This window comes from Taudactylus pleione, unplaced genomic scaffold (genome assembly GCF_031769625.1).
Source record: "Taudactylus pleione unplaced genomic scaffold, aTauple2 ptg000671l, whole genome shotgun sequence".
NCBI classification, from domain to species: domain Eukaryota; kingdom Metazoa; phylum Chordata; class Amphibia; order Anura; family Myobatrachidae; genus Taudactylus; species Taudactylus pleione.
The window spans coordinates 4,370,189-4,386,525 of NW_028285073.1; the positions used below are offsets into that span (position 1 = coordinate 4,370,189).

Genomic DNA, 16,337 nt, shown 5'->3' on the forward strand with positions numbered 1-16,337 from the left:
ACATGTCACTCACTTTGTAAGTGAATCCTCAGAGCGTAATTGCAAAACAATCAATGCGCAGGGCGGCTTTCCTGCGTCTGCATTCTGTTGGGATTATGAACACATCCCCCGTGATGAACCCTAGTCACAGGGGGAGGGTTAGGCTGCAAGGAGGGGTAGTTAGGCTGTGGGAAGGGAGGGTTAGGTGTAGGTGCTAAGAGGGAGGTTTGGTTTAGGCTGCAGGGAGGGTTAGGTTTAGGCACTGGGCAGGGGGGTTTAGGATACCAACTGACAAGTGATATCCTAACACTGTTGAGATGCCCACTGTATGGGCCAGCAGTGTCAGTCACTAAATGGTGTCACGGATAGTGCAAGGGGGAACAGGAAGGAGGAGGGCCCTGCATATGACAGGGCCATGCATATTGCTTAGAACAGTTTTAAGTTATGGGGAGGGCTAGTAATGTACATTTTAAGTGCACATTTAAAGCTTAGGAGAATGGTATTGTATTGAATATTCGCCGAGAAAAGTAATTCAATATTTGGGAGTGCACTTGCAAATGTATTAAAACTGAACTATCAAATTAATTTTAAATGCATTATTTCTTAGCCTCTATTTAAAATCGGCAAAAAAATAATAGTAAAGTAGGACATAAATGAATATAAGTGTGCCCTGGCTGATGTTCTTGGTTTAAAAAGTTAATAATCTGAATATATCAGTCTCGCTGTGCTGTTGCAATGTTGAGACTGGTAGAGGGTCTGGTTAGGTGAAGGAGTCAGTGGAACCTAGAGTGATATCTCTGAAGTTTAGTGAGAGAGAAAGTGACCAAGGTTGTGGTGCGGTGGCAGTCAGAGGATTGGTGAGATTCGGAGGGAAGCTGGACAGAAATGAGCTTAGATACAGTATGTAGGGGGAGAAGTGGGAGCTAGTGAAGCTGGATACCGACGGGGAAAGCAGATGCCGCACGTCAAGAAAAGAAAATGAGAAGCAGCAGTAGCAAGGATAGATGTGGGGACAGGTTAGAAGAGAGTGGGAGGCCAGTGAAGAGGAGGATAGTAAGAAAAGATGAAACAGTGATAAGCGTTTTGGATGCATGGGAGTAAGGAAGACCCGCACTCTAGAGATGGGATGTAGTTATAATACCGACAGTTGGGATGCCGCCAACAGAATCCTGACAGCTGGCAGAATCATGGCAACAGCATCCCGACTATTCATGTACCAATGGTAAGTACTTGGGTTAGGGGGAGGGTTAGGCACTAAGGGGGCGGGTTATGGTGTGAGGGAGGTTGGGTTTAGGCACTAGGAGAGGAGGGTTTGGTTTAGGCAGTGGGATTGTTAGGATACTGAACAACACGTCTTTGTATCCTAACCCTGTCGGGATGCCGGCATTTGGCTTCTGACCGCCGGGTTCCCGTAAGCCGGCATCCTGTACCCGATCCCTAGAGAAGTGAGGGTGACTTGCTGACTACTAAGGGGCTAAAAGGTCCTGTAGGTGAAGGGGAAATAGCCTTGTTTGTTTAAATCAGGCTATTTCCCCTTCAGTGTAAAGAACTGATCGCTAGTGGGCTAAAAGGTCCAGTCCCCTTCATATGCAGGACCTGACCACTAGGGGGCTAAAGAGGTCCTTTCAGCGAAGAGGAAAGAGCCCTGTTTACACAAATATGGCTGGTTCCCCTTCATATGCAGGACCTGACCACTAGGGGGCGAAAAGGTGCAGTCCCCTTCATATGCAGGACCTGACCACTAGGGGGCTAAAAAGGTCCTTTCAGCAAAGAGCCCTGTTTATACAAATATGGCTGGTTCCCCTTCATATGCAGGACCTGACCACTAGGGGGCAAAAAGGAGCAGTCCCCTTCATATGCCGGACCTGACCACTAGGGGGTTAAAAGATGCAGTCCCCTTCATATGCAGGACCTGACCACTAGGGGGCTAACAAGGTCCTTTCTGTGAAGGGGAAATTGCTCTGTTTGTGAAGATATGGCTAGTTCCCCTTCGCATGCAGGACCGAACCACTAGGGGGCTAATGAGGTTCTTTCAGCGAAGAGGAAAAAGCCCTGTTTACACAAATACGGCTGGTTCCCCTCCATATGTAGGACCTGACCACTAGGGGGCAAAAAGGAGCAGTCCCCTTCATATGCAGGACCTGACCACTAGGGGGCTAAAAGATGCAGTCCCCTTCATATGCAGGACCTGACCACTAGGGGGCTAACAAGGTCCTTTCTGCGAAGGGGAAATTGCTCTGTTTGTGAAGATATGGCTAGTTCCCCTTCGCATGCAAGACTGCACCACTAGGGGGCTAATGAGGTTCTTTCAGCGAATAGGAAAAAGCCCTGTTTACACAAATATGGATGGTTCCCCTTCATATGCAGGACCTGACCACTAGGGGGCAAAAAGGTGCAGTCCCCTTCATATGCAGGACCTGACCACTAGGTGGCTAAAAGGTGCAGTCCCCTTCATATGCAGGACTTGACCACTAGGGGGGCTAACAAGGTCCTTTCTCCGAATTGGAAATAGCTCTGTTTGTGAAGATATGGCTAGTTCCCCTTCGCATGCAGGACCGAACCACTAGGGGGCTAATGAGATCCTTTCAGCGAAGGGGAAAGAGCCCTGTTTACATAAATATGGCTTGTTCCCCTTCATATGTAGGACCTGACCACTAGGGGCAAAAGGGTCCTTTCAGAGAAGAGGAAATAGCCTGATTTATCAACACATGGCTAGTTCCCCTTCACATGCAGGACCTGTCCACTAGGGGGCTAATGAGGTCCTTTCAGCGAAGGGGAAAGAGCCATGTTTACATAAATATGGCTGGTTCCCCTTCATATGCAGGACCTGACCACTAGGGGGCCAAAGGGTCCTTTCAGCGAAGAGGAAATAGCCCAATTTGTGTACACATTGCTAGTTCCCCTTCACATGCAGGACCTGTCCACTAGGGGGCTTGATGAGGTCCTTTCAGCGAAGGGGAAAGAGCCCTGTTTACATAAATATGGCTGGTTCCCCTTCATATGCAGGACCTGACCACTAGGGGGCTAAAAGGTCCTTATGGTGAAGGGGAAATAGCCTACTAATTTAAAGTTTTCTAATTCCCCTTCGCCATAAGGACCAGGTCCCTGCCGCGTAGGGGAAATATACACAACCATAGTGATACTGAGCACACAGCACAGACCGACACGGAAGTCCGGCAGCTGAGGCAGGTAACATAAACACAGAGCATTCCCTAACCACGCCCCCTCCCGCTGATTGGTTAGTACTCCTTACCATTGCTTCTGACGTAACTGTCACATATGGGCGTTCCCAGTAATAATGATGGTGGGGAAGTAAAGGAGCATCGGCCAATCATCTACGGTCTGAGCGGCTATGTCCGCTGCAATAGTGCTTGTTAGGCTGAGCGGCCTGTAAAGAGCGGCCGTCATCTCATCTTCTCATCGGCCAGTCTGCCCGGTATAGCCGGTGCCCTGTGGGGTCCTGCTCTCAGTGTCATGGGTAAAAAGGACAAGACTGATAGAGGTATGAGATGAACATACATCATCCATCCCACTAACAGTCTGACCAGGGCTCTTGGTCTACAGCCTCCAACTAGAGCTTATAGTTCCCCACTAACATTTGATGCTGGGGATTGTAGCTTCATACTAGAGTCTGCAATGTGATGCTTGAGGTTGTAGTTCTACACTGTAGGTTTGCATGTGCAGCTGGGGAATGTAGTTCCACATCATGGACTGGCATGTGATGCTGGGGTTTCTAGATCCACATCAGGAACCGACATGTGATACCTAGGCTTGTAGTTCCACATCAGGGAATGACGTGTTGCTGGGGCTTGTATTTCCATATTACTGATTAACATGCGATACTGGGGCTTGTAGTTCCACACTGGAGGCAGACGTGATACTGGGGCTTGAAGTTCCATACCGGAGGCTGGCATGTGATACTGGGGCTTGAAGTTCCATACCGGAGGCTGGCATGTGATGCTGTTGCTTGCAGTTCCACACTGGAGGCTGGTATGTGCAGTTCCACACTGGAGGCTGACATGTAATGCTGGGGCTTGCAGTTCCACACAGGAGACTGGCAATTTGATGTTATTGCTTGCAGTTCCATACTGGAGGTTGGCATGTAATGCTGGGGCTTGCAGTTTCACTCAGGATGATTGCATTTGAATGTTATTGCTTGCAGTTCCACTCAGGAGGCTGGTATGTAATGCTGGGGCTTGCAGTTCCACACTGGAGGCTGGCATATAGAATGCTGGGGCTTGCAGTTCCACACTGGAGGCTGGCATTTTGGTGCTGGGGCTTGAAGTTCCACTCAGGAGGCTGGCATTTTGATGCTGGGGCTTGCAGTTCCACTCAGGAGGCTGGCATTTTGATGCTGGGGCTTGCAGTTCCCCTCAGGAGGCTGGTATTTTGATGCTGGGGCTTGCAGTTCCCCTCAGGAGGCTGGCATTTTGATGCTGGGGCTTGCAGTTCCCCTCAGGAGGCTGGCATTTTGATGCTGGGGCTTGCAGTTCCACACTGGAAGCTGGCATTTTGATGCTGGGGCATGTAGTTCCCCTCAGGAGGCTGGCATTTTGATGCTGGGGCTTGTAGTTCCCCTCAGGAGGCTGGCATTTTGATGCTGGGGCTTGCAGTTCGATACTGGAGGCTAGCATGTAATGCTGGGGCTTGCAGTTCCACTCTGGATCCTGGCATGTGATGCTGGGGCTTACAGCTCCACCAAGAAGGCTGACATTTTGATGTTGGGCTTGCAACTCCACACTGGAGTCTGGCATGTACTGCGGCTTGTAGTTCCACACACGAGAATGTATTCACATAAGGTAGTGTGGCATTGTGGGGTTAGTGTTGTTATTGTGGCTTTGTGTCTGTGTTGTCATCAGGCTATTTATGTTTGTGTCCCATATTTGGAATGTGTGTGTGTGATGTCTCATGCTGGGGCTTTGAATCAGATTGGATGGAACTAGGCAGATAGTTTGCTTAACATAATGACTGTTGGCACCTAACATTTGGAAATAATTTTTATAGATGCCAGTAGATGCACATCTTTCGTTTCTATAATACTTGGTTCACCCCTGATATTGCTATTTTGTAATACATGACTCTGGCAGTTAGGTGATCAAGCCATAAGTTAAAATTCAAAACTGTTCTTTTTCATTATGTATTTTTTGTTAATTTAAAAATAGCCATGACTGTAGTGTTAAACACCCATTTTATATATTGTTGTATGTAGGTTTGTAGAAGTTCAAATGTTCATCTAAATATTACAGAGCAGATATCTTTATGCTGTGTTATAATGGGGGTAGGCGATTGGGACCAACAGCACTTGACAATTTGTTCTGATTTTGGTCCATTTTCTTAAGAAAAGAAAAAATCGAAGAAGCGTCACTATGATGATGAGGAAGATGATGAAGATGATTTACCGGGTACTGATCAGGAAGCCATGCCTTCCGCCGCAGGAAAGCAGGTGGACGAAGGGGGTACTAAGCACGATGAATACGGAGCCAAAGATTATAGACTTCAAATGCCCTTAAAAGGGGACCATTCGTCCCGTCCACTTTGGGTGGTAGGTATCCTACAGTAGTGTTATCCTCCCTTTCAAATGCTCTGCTGTCCATACTGTGTAGGGCAAGTATATTTAGTGAGAAAATATAGGGTGAGGGATCATATCTAGATTTGCTCGATATTTACGAAATATGTCACATATGGGTTGCTAGTTTTCTTAGATCTGCCTCTGTGCCAAGTGACGGATCTGCCTTCTGCACTTTTTTCAGAATGGTTTGGAAATGGATAAAATACGAAGATTCCATAAGTTTGGCAATACCTGAGGAGAGAACCGAATAGTTAAGATTTTCCTTCTACTTGTAGACATGGGCAGATTATGGAGTTGGTCCCACATATGTGGTAGAAAGGATGTAGGGTAGCTGCAGGTCACTATACAGTCAGAAAACAGATAAGACTGTTATTCTCAGCTCTTATAATATTGGCACCTTCCAACTGTATGTTTCTAAACCCCCAAAATCCTGCTATGTCTCCAAGCCAAGACAGTCTTTTAATTGAATTGGGTATGAGATCCCGGCAGTTGGGATGGCGGCAGTCAGAATCCCGACAGAATTTCAGAAGTACCCTAACCCACCTTTCCCGCAGCCTAAGTGAACAAATGGAAATAACACCGGCGCTGACAAGGTTGTCTCTCTGAGCATCTGCTAGAAAGAGGGGTAGTTAATCCCTTGGAAGAGCCGAAAAACTAAAGGTGAAAAGCAGCGCTAAAGCCTAAACACATTTATTGAATAATACCAAAAACACATGGATACATGAAAGATGAAATGACTTTGGATGTCAATCAATCTATGAACAATACTTGCAAGTATGAAAAAAAAATTTTGAAATGTAAAATAGGAAATAAAAAATGCTAAAAATTGAATAAAAGGCACTGATACATTGAAAAATCGACATGTATGTCAAAAGGTCGTAATCACTGGATGACCTCTTAAATACCTATTTCAGGCACTACACAATAAACCGCACCATAGAATAAACAAGGAAATAGTTCTGTTGGTGGAACCCGGAGAATCAGTCAGCCAAGGATGGAAATCCAATAGGGGACTGAGCACATATAGTCCTCACCGCTGGGACCCTCCTATATGGACAAATATTACCTCTGTAAGTCTCTTAGGAGTGGTCCAATGTGCAGTGGTGGTAGTCTGGAAAGAGGTGCTCAAAGTCACAAATCAATATCCACAGATTCCTGGTGCTAGGCTGGTAGTCATAGGGGCTTCCAATGAAGAAAAATCCACATATGTTGAACTTCCAAATAAGGTGCAGGGATATATAGGTGCTGGTAGTGCCTGAATCCTGGTAATACACCAACGCATTTCACTGCTCCTCTTATTATTCTTATTCAATAAATGTGTTTAGGCTTTAGCGCTGCTTTTCACCTTTAGTTTTTCGGCTTTCCCGCAGCCTAACCCTAACTAGTGCCTAACCCTAATACTTAAAATTGTGATGTCAGCGGTCAGGATTCTGGTGCCAGGATTTTGACCGCTGGGATGCCGACTACATCCCTTTTTATTTACACTTCACAATTTCGGCTTCATTAAAGTCTTTTCCTTAGTTACATGTAAAGCTGGGTACACACCTGGATGACCCAGCAATGCGATATATCGCATCTCCGTACACACTGCTCGATTTGTTGTACAACGGTGTGATATATCGTTACATGTAGCTATACTGCATTGTCCCATCTGATGTGACCACGTGATTCATCGTACAATGAGTTGTGTGGTTTTCAGGGTATACACTATATGATGGTCATTCCGATCCGTTGCAGACAGTATATCGTATAGTGTGTATCTAGCTTAAGATTTGAGTAATACTACATTTACAATATCCCCTTCTGTGTAGCATATTGGTAACTGTTACCTGATAGTGGCCGCTACTTGGCCTGAATTGCCATGTGAAAGAGACCTTCCAACAATAAAGATGGACTGCGCTGGAGTTTGGCAGTTCTACAAGGGGCTTTGCATTCTGAATTTAGTGCCCGATGGGGAATTTGATCACCAAACAGGGTACACATTAATTAGACACCTCCTGTCCAAGGATGAGGGAGCACCATTTAGTGCTCCTCATTATATACAGAGTTCAGCAATGACTGCCACCAGAGAACTGTCTCGGTATGGGGACCTCACCTTTGCGCTACATTGGCAGGTAGATTTAGTAAAGAGTAGTTTGCCTAAGCTGTCATTCTCGTAGTTTTAAGATGGCTATAGGGATAAATGCTAAACTAGGCTTGTTTAGCATTTATCCTATTGCAAAACTGTTAGTCAAAGCCGTCGATGATCTGCAGCTTTGAAAACACGTTCATTAGTGAATCCACCCTTGAGTGTGTAATTAGTAAAGAAGGAGTTGGCCGAAGATATACAACTTTAGAGTAGGTCGCACAGTTTCTCTAAAAGAGCCTTGCACAGCATTCAGTCTCGCCTGAAGAAACCTATTTTTTTTTCTTGAGTGACGTCATTGTCCTGTCTCAGGATACATAGATTATTGATTGCACTAATTAATTTAAACTTTTTATTGGTTTGCAGAACATCAAATAGTGTCATGGGATGAGCTCTATGGAGAAAATCTACAACAGCTCCACAAGTGAAATAATTTTTTTCAACAAAATAATGAAAGGTTAAACTTTTGTGCAAATGTCACCTTCGCAAGTGTATAACTACTGTATACCTTTACTCTTTGTTAAACCATATAATCTTCATGGCCATAAGTATGTGGACACCCAAACATCACACTCATAGGTGTCGAACATCTCATTCCAAAACCATGGGCATTAATAACTAGGGGTGAGCGGTGCCACTGCCTAGTGGACTTCACTTACCCCATGGCACACAATCCCATAACACCTGGAACGGAACCCTACATCCAGGCACTCAGCTTCTTCTTTGTCGAAGCAGCACTGCCCCAGGCTCGTTGTCCTGTTGTCACATGTTCAGGGGGGTGTGTCTGCACAGAGTCATTTTTTGCCTTGCTACGGCTTTGAATTTGCAACCTGCTGAACGGAAGGGGTGGGTATCATTGCTACTTGCATGACATAGGGCACTGCGTTAATCCATCACTGAAAACTAATTTTCCCAAGTGGCAGTGGCTGTTACATTGTATATTTTAAAAAATATATGGGAATTATACTGTTGTTTAAAGTAAGACTGATATCAAAAATAAATTGCAGAAGGCATTTAATTTAATATTATAATGCTGAAATGCCAAACGATTGGATTTAATGTCTGCCTTGGAGATGTATCTGAATATTAGTTTACAGAAGAAATAGCGGCCTTAGTTAAACTTAGATGCTCGATGAAAATAAAATGGCTACTGATAACAGAACAGAGTAAGTACACACTGACAGATATATTGGCTGATCAACTGATCAGCCAATATATCTGGTGCCCGTAGGCCAGTGTGTACTAGCGATATGCCTGTGAATGACGTGTCGGCTGTGCTGCACAGTCAATGCCCAATATATCTGCAAACATATCTATCCTTCGGCAAGTGTGTGCGATCACCAACCACCTGTACACTTGAAGCGGCAGCCGCATCGAGGGGGTCGCGGCGTGACCCATCGCTTCCTGGAAGATGATGGTCATTCAGTGTATATGAATGACCATCATCTACAGATATATATATGCGGATCACTCGATTTGCAGATGAATCTTTGCAGTGTGTACCTACCTTAAGCATTCCCTTGTATTATCACTTAGGCCAGCACATTCTAATAGTCTTATCATGTTTACCTAAGAAGTTAAAGCTGGGTACACACTGGGCGATATATTGTCCATTCAATCGGCTGATATATCGCGAGTGCATCGGTGGGAGTATACCCTAGATATGTCTGTGAACAACGTCATTCACAAGCATAGCAGATCGGCCCTGCAGCACAGCAGATGGCTGATATATCTGCAGATATATCAGTGCATCTACTGGCACGGACGACCTGCCGATCGCCCGTACACATGCTGCCAGGGACCCGGTGGTGATTGTCATCTCAACTAGGCGGGCAAATTCAAATACACGCCCAGTTGTGATGTCAGTACTGAGAGTGCAGTCACATCTTCAAACGATTGGTAAGTGTGTATGCACTTGCCAAAGGTTTGTTAGGTCGGACTAGTGTGTACCCAGCTTAAGCTAACTTTTTTTGAAAGGTGAAAATCACAATGTTCCAGAAATTGGTTTTCTACATGATCCCCTGACCTGATAAGGGGTATGTATATTGTCTGTTTGTAAGCAATGATGTGATGTTCTCGTAAACAATTATGTAGATTGTAGAACAATGATTTAGGTTGACAGAACTGTATGTAATTAATGTGATAAGACTTATAAAAGTTGTGAAACTTGTAATTTTGGGTTCATCTACTCATTTATCAGCTACTCATCGTTTGCATGTATGACAAATTAAGAACCTTTGCTCTCATCTGATCGGAGGTCATATTTTTTGTGATTAAAAATGTATAAAACACAGCATTCTGATGTGTATTCCCTTGTCACCAGGCTCCGGATGGACACATCTTCCTCGAAGCCTTCTCTCCGGTGTATAAATACGCACAGGATTTCCTTGTTGCCATCTCTGAACCAGTCTGTCGACCAGTGCACGTCCATGAGTATAAACTCACTGCTTACTCACTGTATGCTGCGGTCAGCGTGGGGCTGCAAACCGGTGACATCATAGAGTATTTACAGAAACTGAGTAAAACCGGTGTCCCTGAGGGCATAGTGCAATTTATCAAGGTGATGTAACCTAATTAATATTTCCTACATCTGAATGTGTTTATAATGCTTCATTCCAATCAATTTAATAAAATTCCACATGCTAATTAATTTACATTGCTTTGTCATCCAGTTGTCATAATCTGATCTCTTTCTAAATGCCACCACATTTCAGACATTGATTAGCAAAATATGTAATTTGTATTGATAGAAGACTCCTAGGTAGTTTGTTGTGAACAGCGAGGCCATTTATGAAGCGTAGAAAGTTAGAGGCAAAGCGCTAATTTCTTTTTGGGGACGTCCTGCTTCTCAATTTTTGCTGGTATGACTATATAGCATGAGTTTGCTGAGCCAGGTGGGAGTGTAGAAGGGCACTGGCCAGTGGGGTAATCTTTATAAAGAACTTGGTATGGGCACATAGGGCCTGAGTCAGAGACTAATGCAATGGCAATATTGAAGCAGGTTGAGCTATTTTTTTTTTTTTCCCCATTGCGCATGTGTGTAAGTTTTACTGCGTATTCGTAGCGATTGTTTTTCAATTACTCCCGCACAGAGGATTCATTTACAAAGCGAGTGACAGGTAAGCTGGGTACACATATCCAGTATGTCGGGTGGTGCACACTCCCGTGGGGTTGTCAGCGGCATTTTTCGGGTCAGCCCTACATGCAGCCCAACCTGGCGATGCGGCTGTCGACCGAATGCAGTGGGATGCAGCAGGGGCCGACATGTCGAGCTCCAGATCGTCTAATGTGTACTGGCTGCCCGATATGTCGCCCATCGGCCAGGGCCGTGTCAGGAGAGCTGCAGTGTTTGCAGCTGGCCAAAGTTGACTTTTACATGACTGGGCGATGAGTGTCAATGTTACTGATGTTTATGCAGGAGCGCAACTTTGGATGGATATGAGAAAGCAGCAGTGGGCGTCCATATGCTCGGGTAAGCTATGAAGGCATTAGCATATTTACGTAGCAGCTGCGATTGCATTAGTGTACATCTCTGAATCAGGCCCATTGTATTCTAGGAGCTAGAATTATTAAATTGAGATGTAGAGATGGGAATGGCACAACTTTAGGCACGCACATGTCTCCCTGCAGGAATAACACTTGCGTCTGCACCATCTAAGAGCGGGCAGCGATGATTTCATTCTATACTTTATAGTGTGATACATTTTGCACCTTCCTGTTGCCATTACTGCATCTAAATGGATAGGATTATCAATGAATTTCAGACTTCAACATTTGATATGACATAAATACAAATGATTGGAATGAGTGATCAGATTGTAATGTGTGTAGTAACCTAGCACTTGAAATCCGGTAAATTACTATATAATAATATTTATTATTATTTATATATTTGTGTACTGTCCTTTTTTAAAATTTACATTCCATAAAGTGAAAATTAAAACTTGTGTTAGTTGATTTAATACCAATTGGTTACTTTATAATACACAGGTAACACACATTAAAACAGTACAATATACATTAAACAAATGTATTTGTCCACACTACTTTCCGCTCCAGTACCTACAAGTATGTATCTATACATGTACACACAGCCCTTTATAGCAAAAGGGCAATAGAGCCGGAGTATATTCATCCCTTATTCTATTAAATATTCTACACCGGATGGCTGGATATGACCATTTTGTTGCGCTGTACTCTAGGATGTAGTGACATCAGTCCGGTATACATCCATATTTATTTCAGGGCCTGAAAATAATTACTACTGGTATTTCTAACCCTTGGGAGCTATGTCTATTGCTGTGTATGTATAGAAGTAATTATGTAACACATAAGGCTCCTACACGTTAAATTCCCTGTATCCTTAGCAATCTCAAATACCCTCCAGTATGTATGTTCATGATTAGTTATATTATGTTGATTTAAATGACCGTTGTACATCCCAGCACATGCACAGGGAGAAATCGCTGCTTTCATATATGTGATTGCATAAAAGTATATTTTACATGTATTCATGTTACTTGTGTAATATATGTTGGAGCTGATCTGTGTCAGACGCAATGCTGATATTTCCACCTATTTTCGATGGGGCTGGTGCAAGTCTCAGTGGTGCATCTGATAGTTGCATCTAAAGACACAAAGTGCTGCTCCCAGTCTTTGCATTTCCAGACACCGGCTTTTACACCATTACAGTAATAGCATAAAGTAACGAACGCAACTATGGCAAAAAACGCAAAAGTGGTCGCAGGATTGGACCCATTGCGTCCTGAAAAGCATATTCTCACTTGTCTGTTAAATTATTTGTTTGGGTTTGAGGCTTTGAGCGCATATATTTCAAACTCAAATACAAGGAAAATAATAAAGTAAACCAGAACTATGACAAGAATGAAGGTAGTTATAATAGTTTATTTACATGACACTATTTATTCTTCTGTTTTCCCACAAAACTGAAAGATAACCGTAAATCACGATCTAAAATACTCCCAAGAATGTAATGTAAGAGTTGACGTCGCAGTGAATTCTTCAATAAAACACTGCTGCCGGCTATTACATTCGTTAGTCTTTAGGATAGGATGATTTGTGCTGTTTGTCCATTCCTCGTTGTAATAGTGCTCAGGTTGGGTTATTTGGCGGCACAGATTGTGGATGGGATTGAGGTCAAGGTTTCTATTAGCCACTAAATGACATCTATTCTGTTACTCTTACCATATGTGTTGCATCATTATTCTGCAGATAGACTTTTTCACAGTGTGACTTTTCTGGCAATGATCAGCCGGTGTTTATCCAATATATGCACCATTTACTTTGATCCTGATAAGTTTGCCATTCCCTTGCCATATAAGATGCTGCCACCACTGCCGTATATAATGGTAGAACACTGCCTAGAGTGCAGTGTTTAGCAATATACACACATCCTTCAACTGCAAGATCTTCCACATCTGAGCAGCATTGTCTAGTTTGTATATTATCCTGGGTACACACTGGGCCTGATCGAGGGATGGACAGTATTGCAAAGCCGCTACCGTCCAACAAAATGTGAAATAAACACATGCTTGCTGTATTTGCGATCCGAGTGTAGGGTTTGTATACGCTGCCTCGGATCAGTCGCGATGGTTGCTCCATTGGCCATGCTGCGTTAGCTGAAGCCTACCTCAACCTGGTTTCTGCCTGGTCAATTGCAAGGCCAGGAAATAAGCATCCACCGACACAGACCTTGTCCTCGGCCCTCCTGGAAAACAGGGAATGCACGCCGCTTTTTTAGGAACTGTGGCCAGCCACGCCCCAGCTCTACCACCCAAACACTGCAGCATGTCAATCATACTGCGTCTTGGGAGAGTCTGTGGGTCTCATTCAGACCCGCTCGCGAGTGCAGGACGCTCGCAAGCTGGTCGATGGTACCCAAATGCGCATGTGCACAACGGAGGGAGCTCCGTCGTGTGCATGCGCGAGACCCGGCTAGTGACGGGGTAGCCGTCGCTCCGGGTCTCGCACCGAAGGGGGTGTGCTGTCGATGTTGATTGACAGCACGCCCCCTTTGGTGGGCGTGCCGGGGGCGTGGCTGCCAGACGGAGGCGTTCCTATGGGAACGCCTACCGTCTGGGTCCGGCCCCACTGACATCACTAGTGATGTCAGTGGGAGTGATTTTGGCTCTGATAGAGCCAAAATCACTCCAGGGCTTGCGGCAGCGAGACCCTACCGCAGGGTCTCCGTCGCGAGCCCGATGGTCGCGATGGTCTTGACCATCGCGACCATCATCATGGACGCTCGCATAAGCTGTGGGTGGTAACCCACAGCTATGCGAGCGTCCATAAGGCCGCTCCAAGTTGAGGTAGGAGGGCCCTGATTCAGAGCGAGCACTCTGTTCAGAGCGACCGTCTCTGAATCAGGCCCTGTGAGCGAGATCGCAGGACCCGTTCTGCACATGCACAGTACTGCTCCTGCGCAGACCCCTAAACTTGGATTTTTTCTTCAGGGTCCATAGGGGGTCCACAGGGTTGACCTTGGGGTATAGCTGGATCTGGATCCACGGGCACCACGCAGTTAAAGCTTTAGCTCCCAGGATGCACTGGGTCCATCCTCCTATATACCTCGCCCCCGAGCCACAGGCAACTGAGTTTAAGTTGGTGCCTGGCCGGAGTCGGGTCACCGTTAGCGCAGGGGGGCTGATTAGCAGCCCCTAAGCTTGTTTTATTTTATGAGTTTTTAATTTTACTTTTATTTTTAAAACTCTTCAGAGCAGCAGCATCGGACTGTCCATGGGAACTCCAAGCTGCCGCTCCTACACCACCGGGGAACAGGTAAGCCGCGGGTCATCGCTTGCGGTTACCCGCGAGTACATGCAGCTTTTGGCCTCCTGTCTCTGGGGACAGACTGGAGATGCTAGCGGTGGCGGTGGGCTCCCCCTCTCAGGAGGCATACCCCGCGTATCCACTAGACCACCAGGGAGTAATTTGCCAGCAGCGGGAACTGGCGTCCTGGGGGTTAAATGCTAGCCAGGGGAGAGAGCCTTCCCTGTCTAGCGGCTCCTCCCCTCAGCTCAGCGCGCCTTTCCACTCGGGTCTGGCGTCGCTGAGCTGCATCCTCCTGAGGCCACTACTCCTCCGAGGTCTCCGGCAGCCATCTTTTTCTCTGGTGGCAGCGCAGATCGCTCAGACAGCGTGTGGTATGGTTCCCCTGTGAACCTCTCCCCTGCTAAAGGACAGTGTACACAGCACTATAGCCCTCCCAGACACTTAATCTGGGCAGGTTTATTGTAGTGGTAAAGGTGCAGTGAGTATTCTTCTGCATGGTATGTGACTTTTGCTAGTGCTGACTGTCTGCTTTATTTTATTAATACTGTCAGTCTATACCTATCCCTTTTTTCTCCTACAGCCTGGCAGGTGTGTGTGGGAGGGGCTTCTTTCTGATCTCGCATATATAAATTCAAGTATTTGTGAGGTCTGTCACATACAGTTGCTTGCTACACAGTGCCATATCTGTGGACCGTGTGTTGCACGCTTGTGGGTTTTCCAGTGGTCTGCCTTTTGTGCTTCCCAATAATTTATATATATATATAATCTGTGTGTGCGTAGATTGCAGTCTTCCCCTGGGCCTCAAGCTGTTCATGCCTATCCAAGGGTGCCGCTATATGTGCAGCCTCCTCAGGTGGCGCAACAGTCGGTTGTCCCTTTTCAGGGACTCTCACAGGGGGGGCAGCAACCCTGGGTGGATGTGTTTTCTGGTTCGGTCCAGAGTTTAGCAGCTTCTTCAGCTTTTCAATCTATGCCGAGGAGTGACAAGCCCCATAGGGCATCTAAACGCCCTATTGTGTCGTCCCAGTCTATGCAATTGTCAGACTCTGATGCGTCCTCAGATGACGGGGAATTGCCTGAGGACTCTGACTCAGATTCTCCTGTCAGGGAGGTGGTCTTCTATTAATGTACCAGCATTGGTACGGGCGGTGCGATCCATCCTTGACATAGAGGCCCCTAAATCTAAATTCCCAAATTTCAAACAGGCTAAAGTAGATGTAGCTATTGTTTCTCTCGCTGACCAGTTGACTGACCACATGGCGGAGGCCTGGCAGTCGCCTAGTAAGAGGTTCCAGCCGCACAAACATTTGGTGTCTAGCTACCAGTTTCCTGCAGGGCATTGCAAGAAGTGGGAATCCCTGCCTGCGGTGGATTCTCATGTTACTCGCTTAATCAAAAGTGCTACGCTGCCCTTACCCTCCATCTCCTCCCTAAAGGATACTATGGACAGGAAAGTGGAAACTTGCTTAAAGTCAATTTATTCTCTCTCTGGGGCTGTGGTCTGTCTGTCTATGGCTATCTCCTGGGTAGCTAAGGCTATTGAGAGCTGGGCCAATGTACTTACTGAGGAAGCTCCTGATGTCCAGAAAGCTCTGGTGGGACAGATGAGAGATGCCGCTACCTATATTGACAAAGCGGTTTTGGATGCCAGTCTGCTAATCTCCAGAGTATCGTCCGCAGCTGTGTCTGCCCGCCGCCCTTTGTGGTTACGATCTTGGAGGGTGGATGCTGATTCCAGGAAAGGCCTGGAGGCCTTGCCCTTCAATGGGGAGTTATTGTTTAGTCTTGATTTGGACAAAATTGTAGACACCCTGGCAAAGTCTAAGTCGGCATTTCTGCCGTCAGCTACTGCGCCTTCCAAGGCTAGGACCT

General features: G+C 45.8%; 1 protein-coding gene across 1 annotated transcript in view; it reads left to right on the plus strand.

Moving 5' to 3' along the window:
• The first annotated feature begins 3,275 nt into the window (after positions 1–3,275).
• The window catches only part of ERCC3 (ERCC excision repair 3, TFIIH core complex helicase subunit), a 58,461-nt gene continuing 45,399 nt past the window's right edge, over positions 3,276–16,337 (plus strand). The window contains exons 1-3 of the mRNA XM_088455819.1: positions 3,276–3,481; positions 5,319–5,521; positions 9,997–10,233. Of these exons, the coding sequence (XP_088311945.1) occupies positions 3,454–3,481; positions 5,319–5,521; positions 9,997–10,233 (468 nt within the window). The 5' untranslated portion in view covers positions 3,276–3,453. The remainder of the gene's footprint in view (positions 3,482–5,318; positions 5,522–9,996; positions 10,234–16,337) is intronic.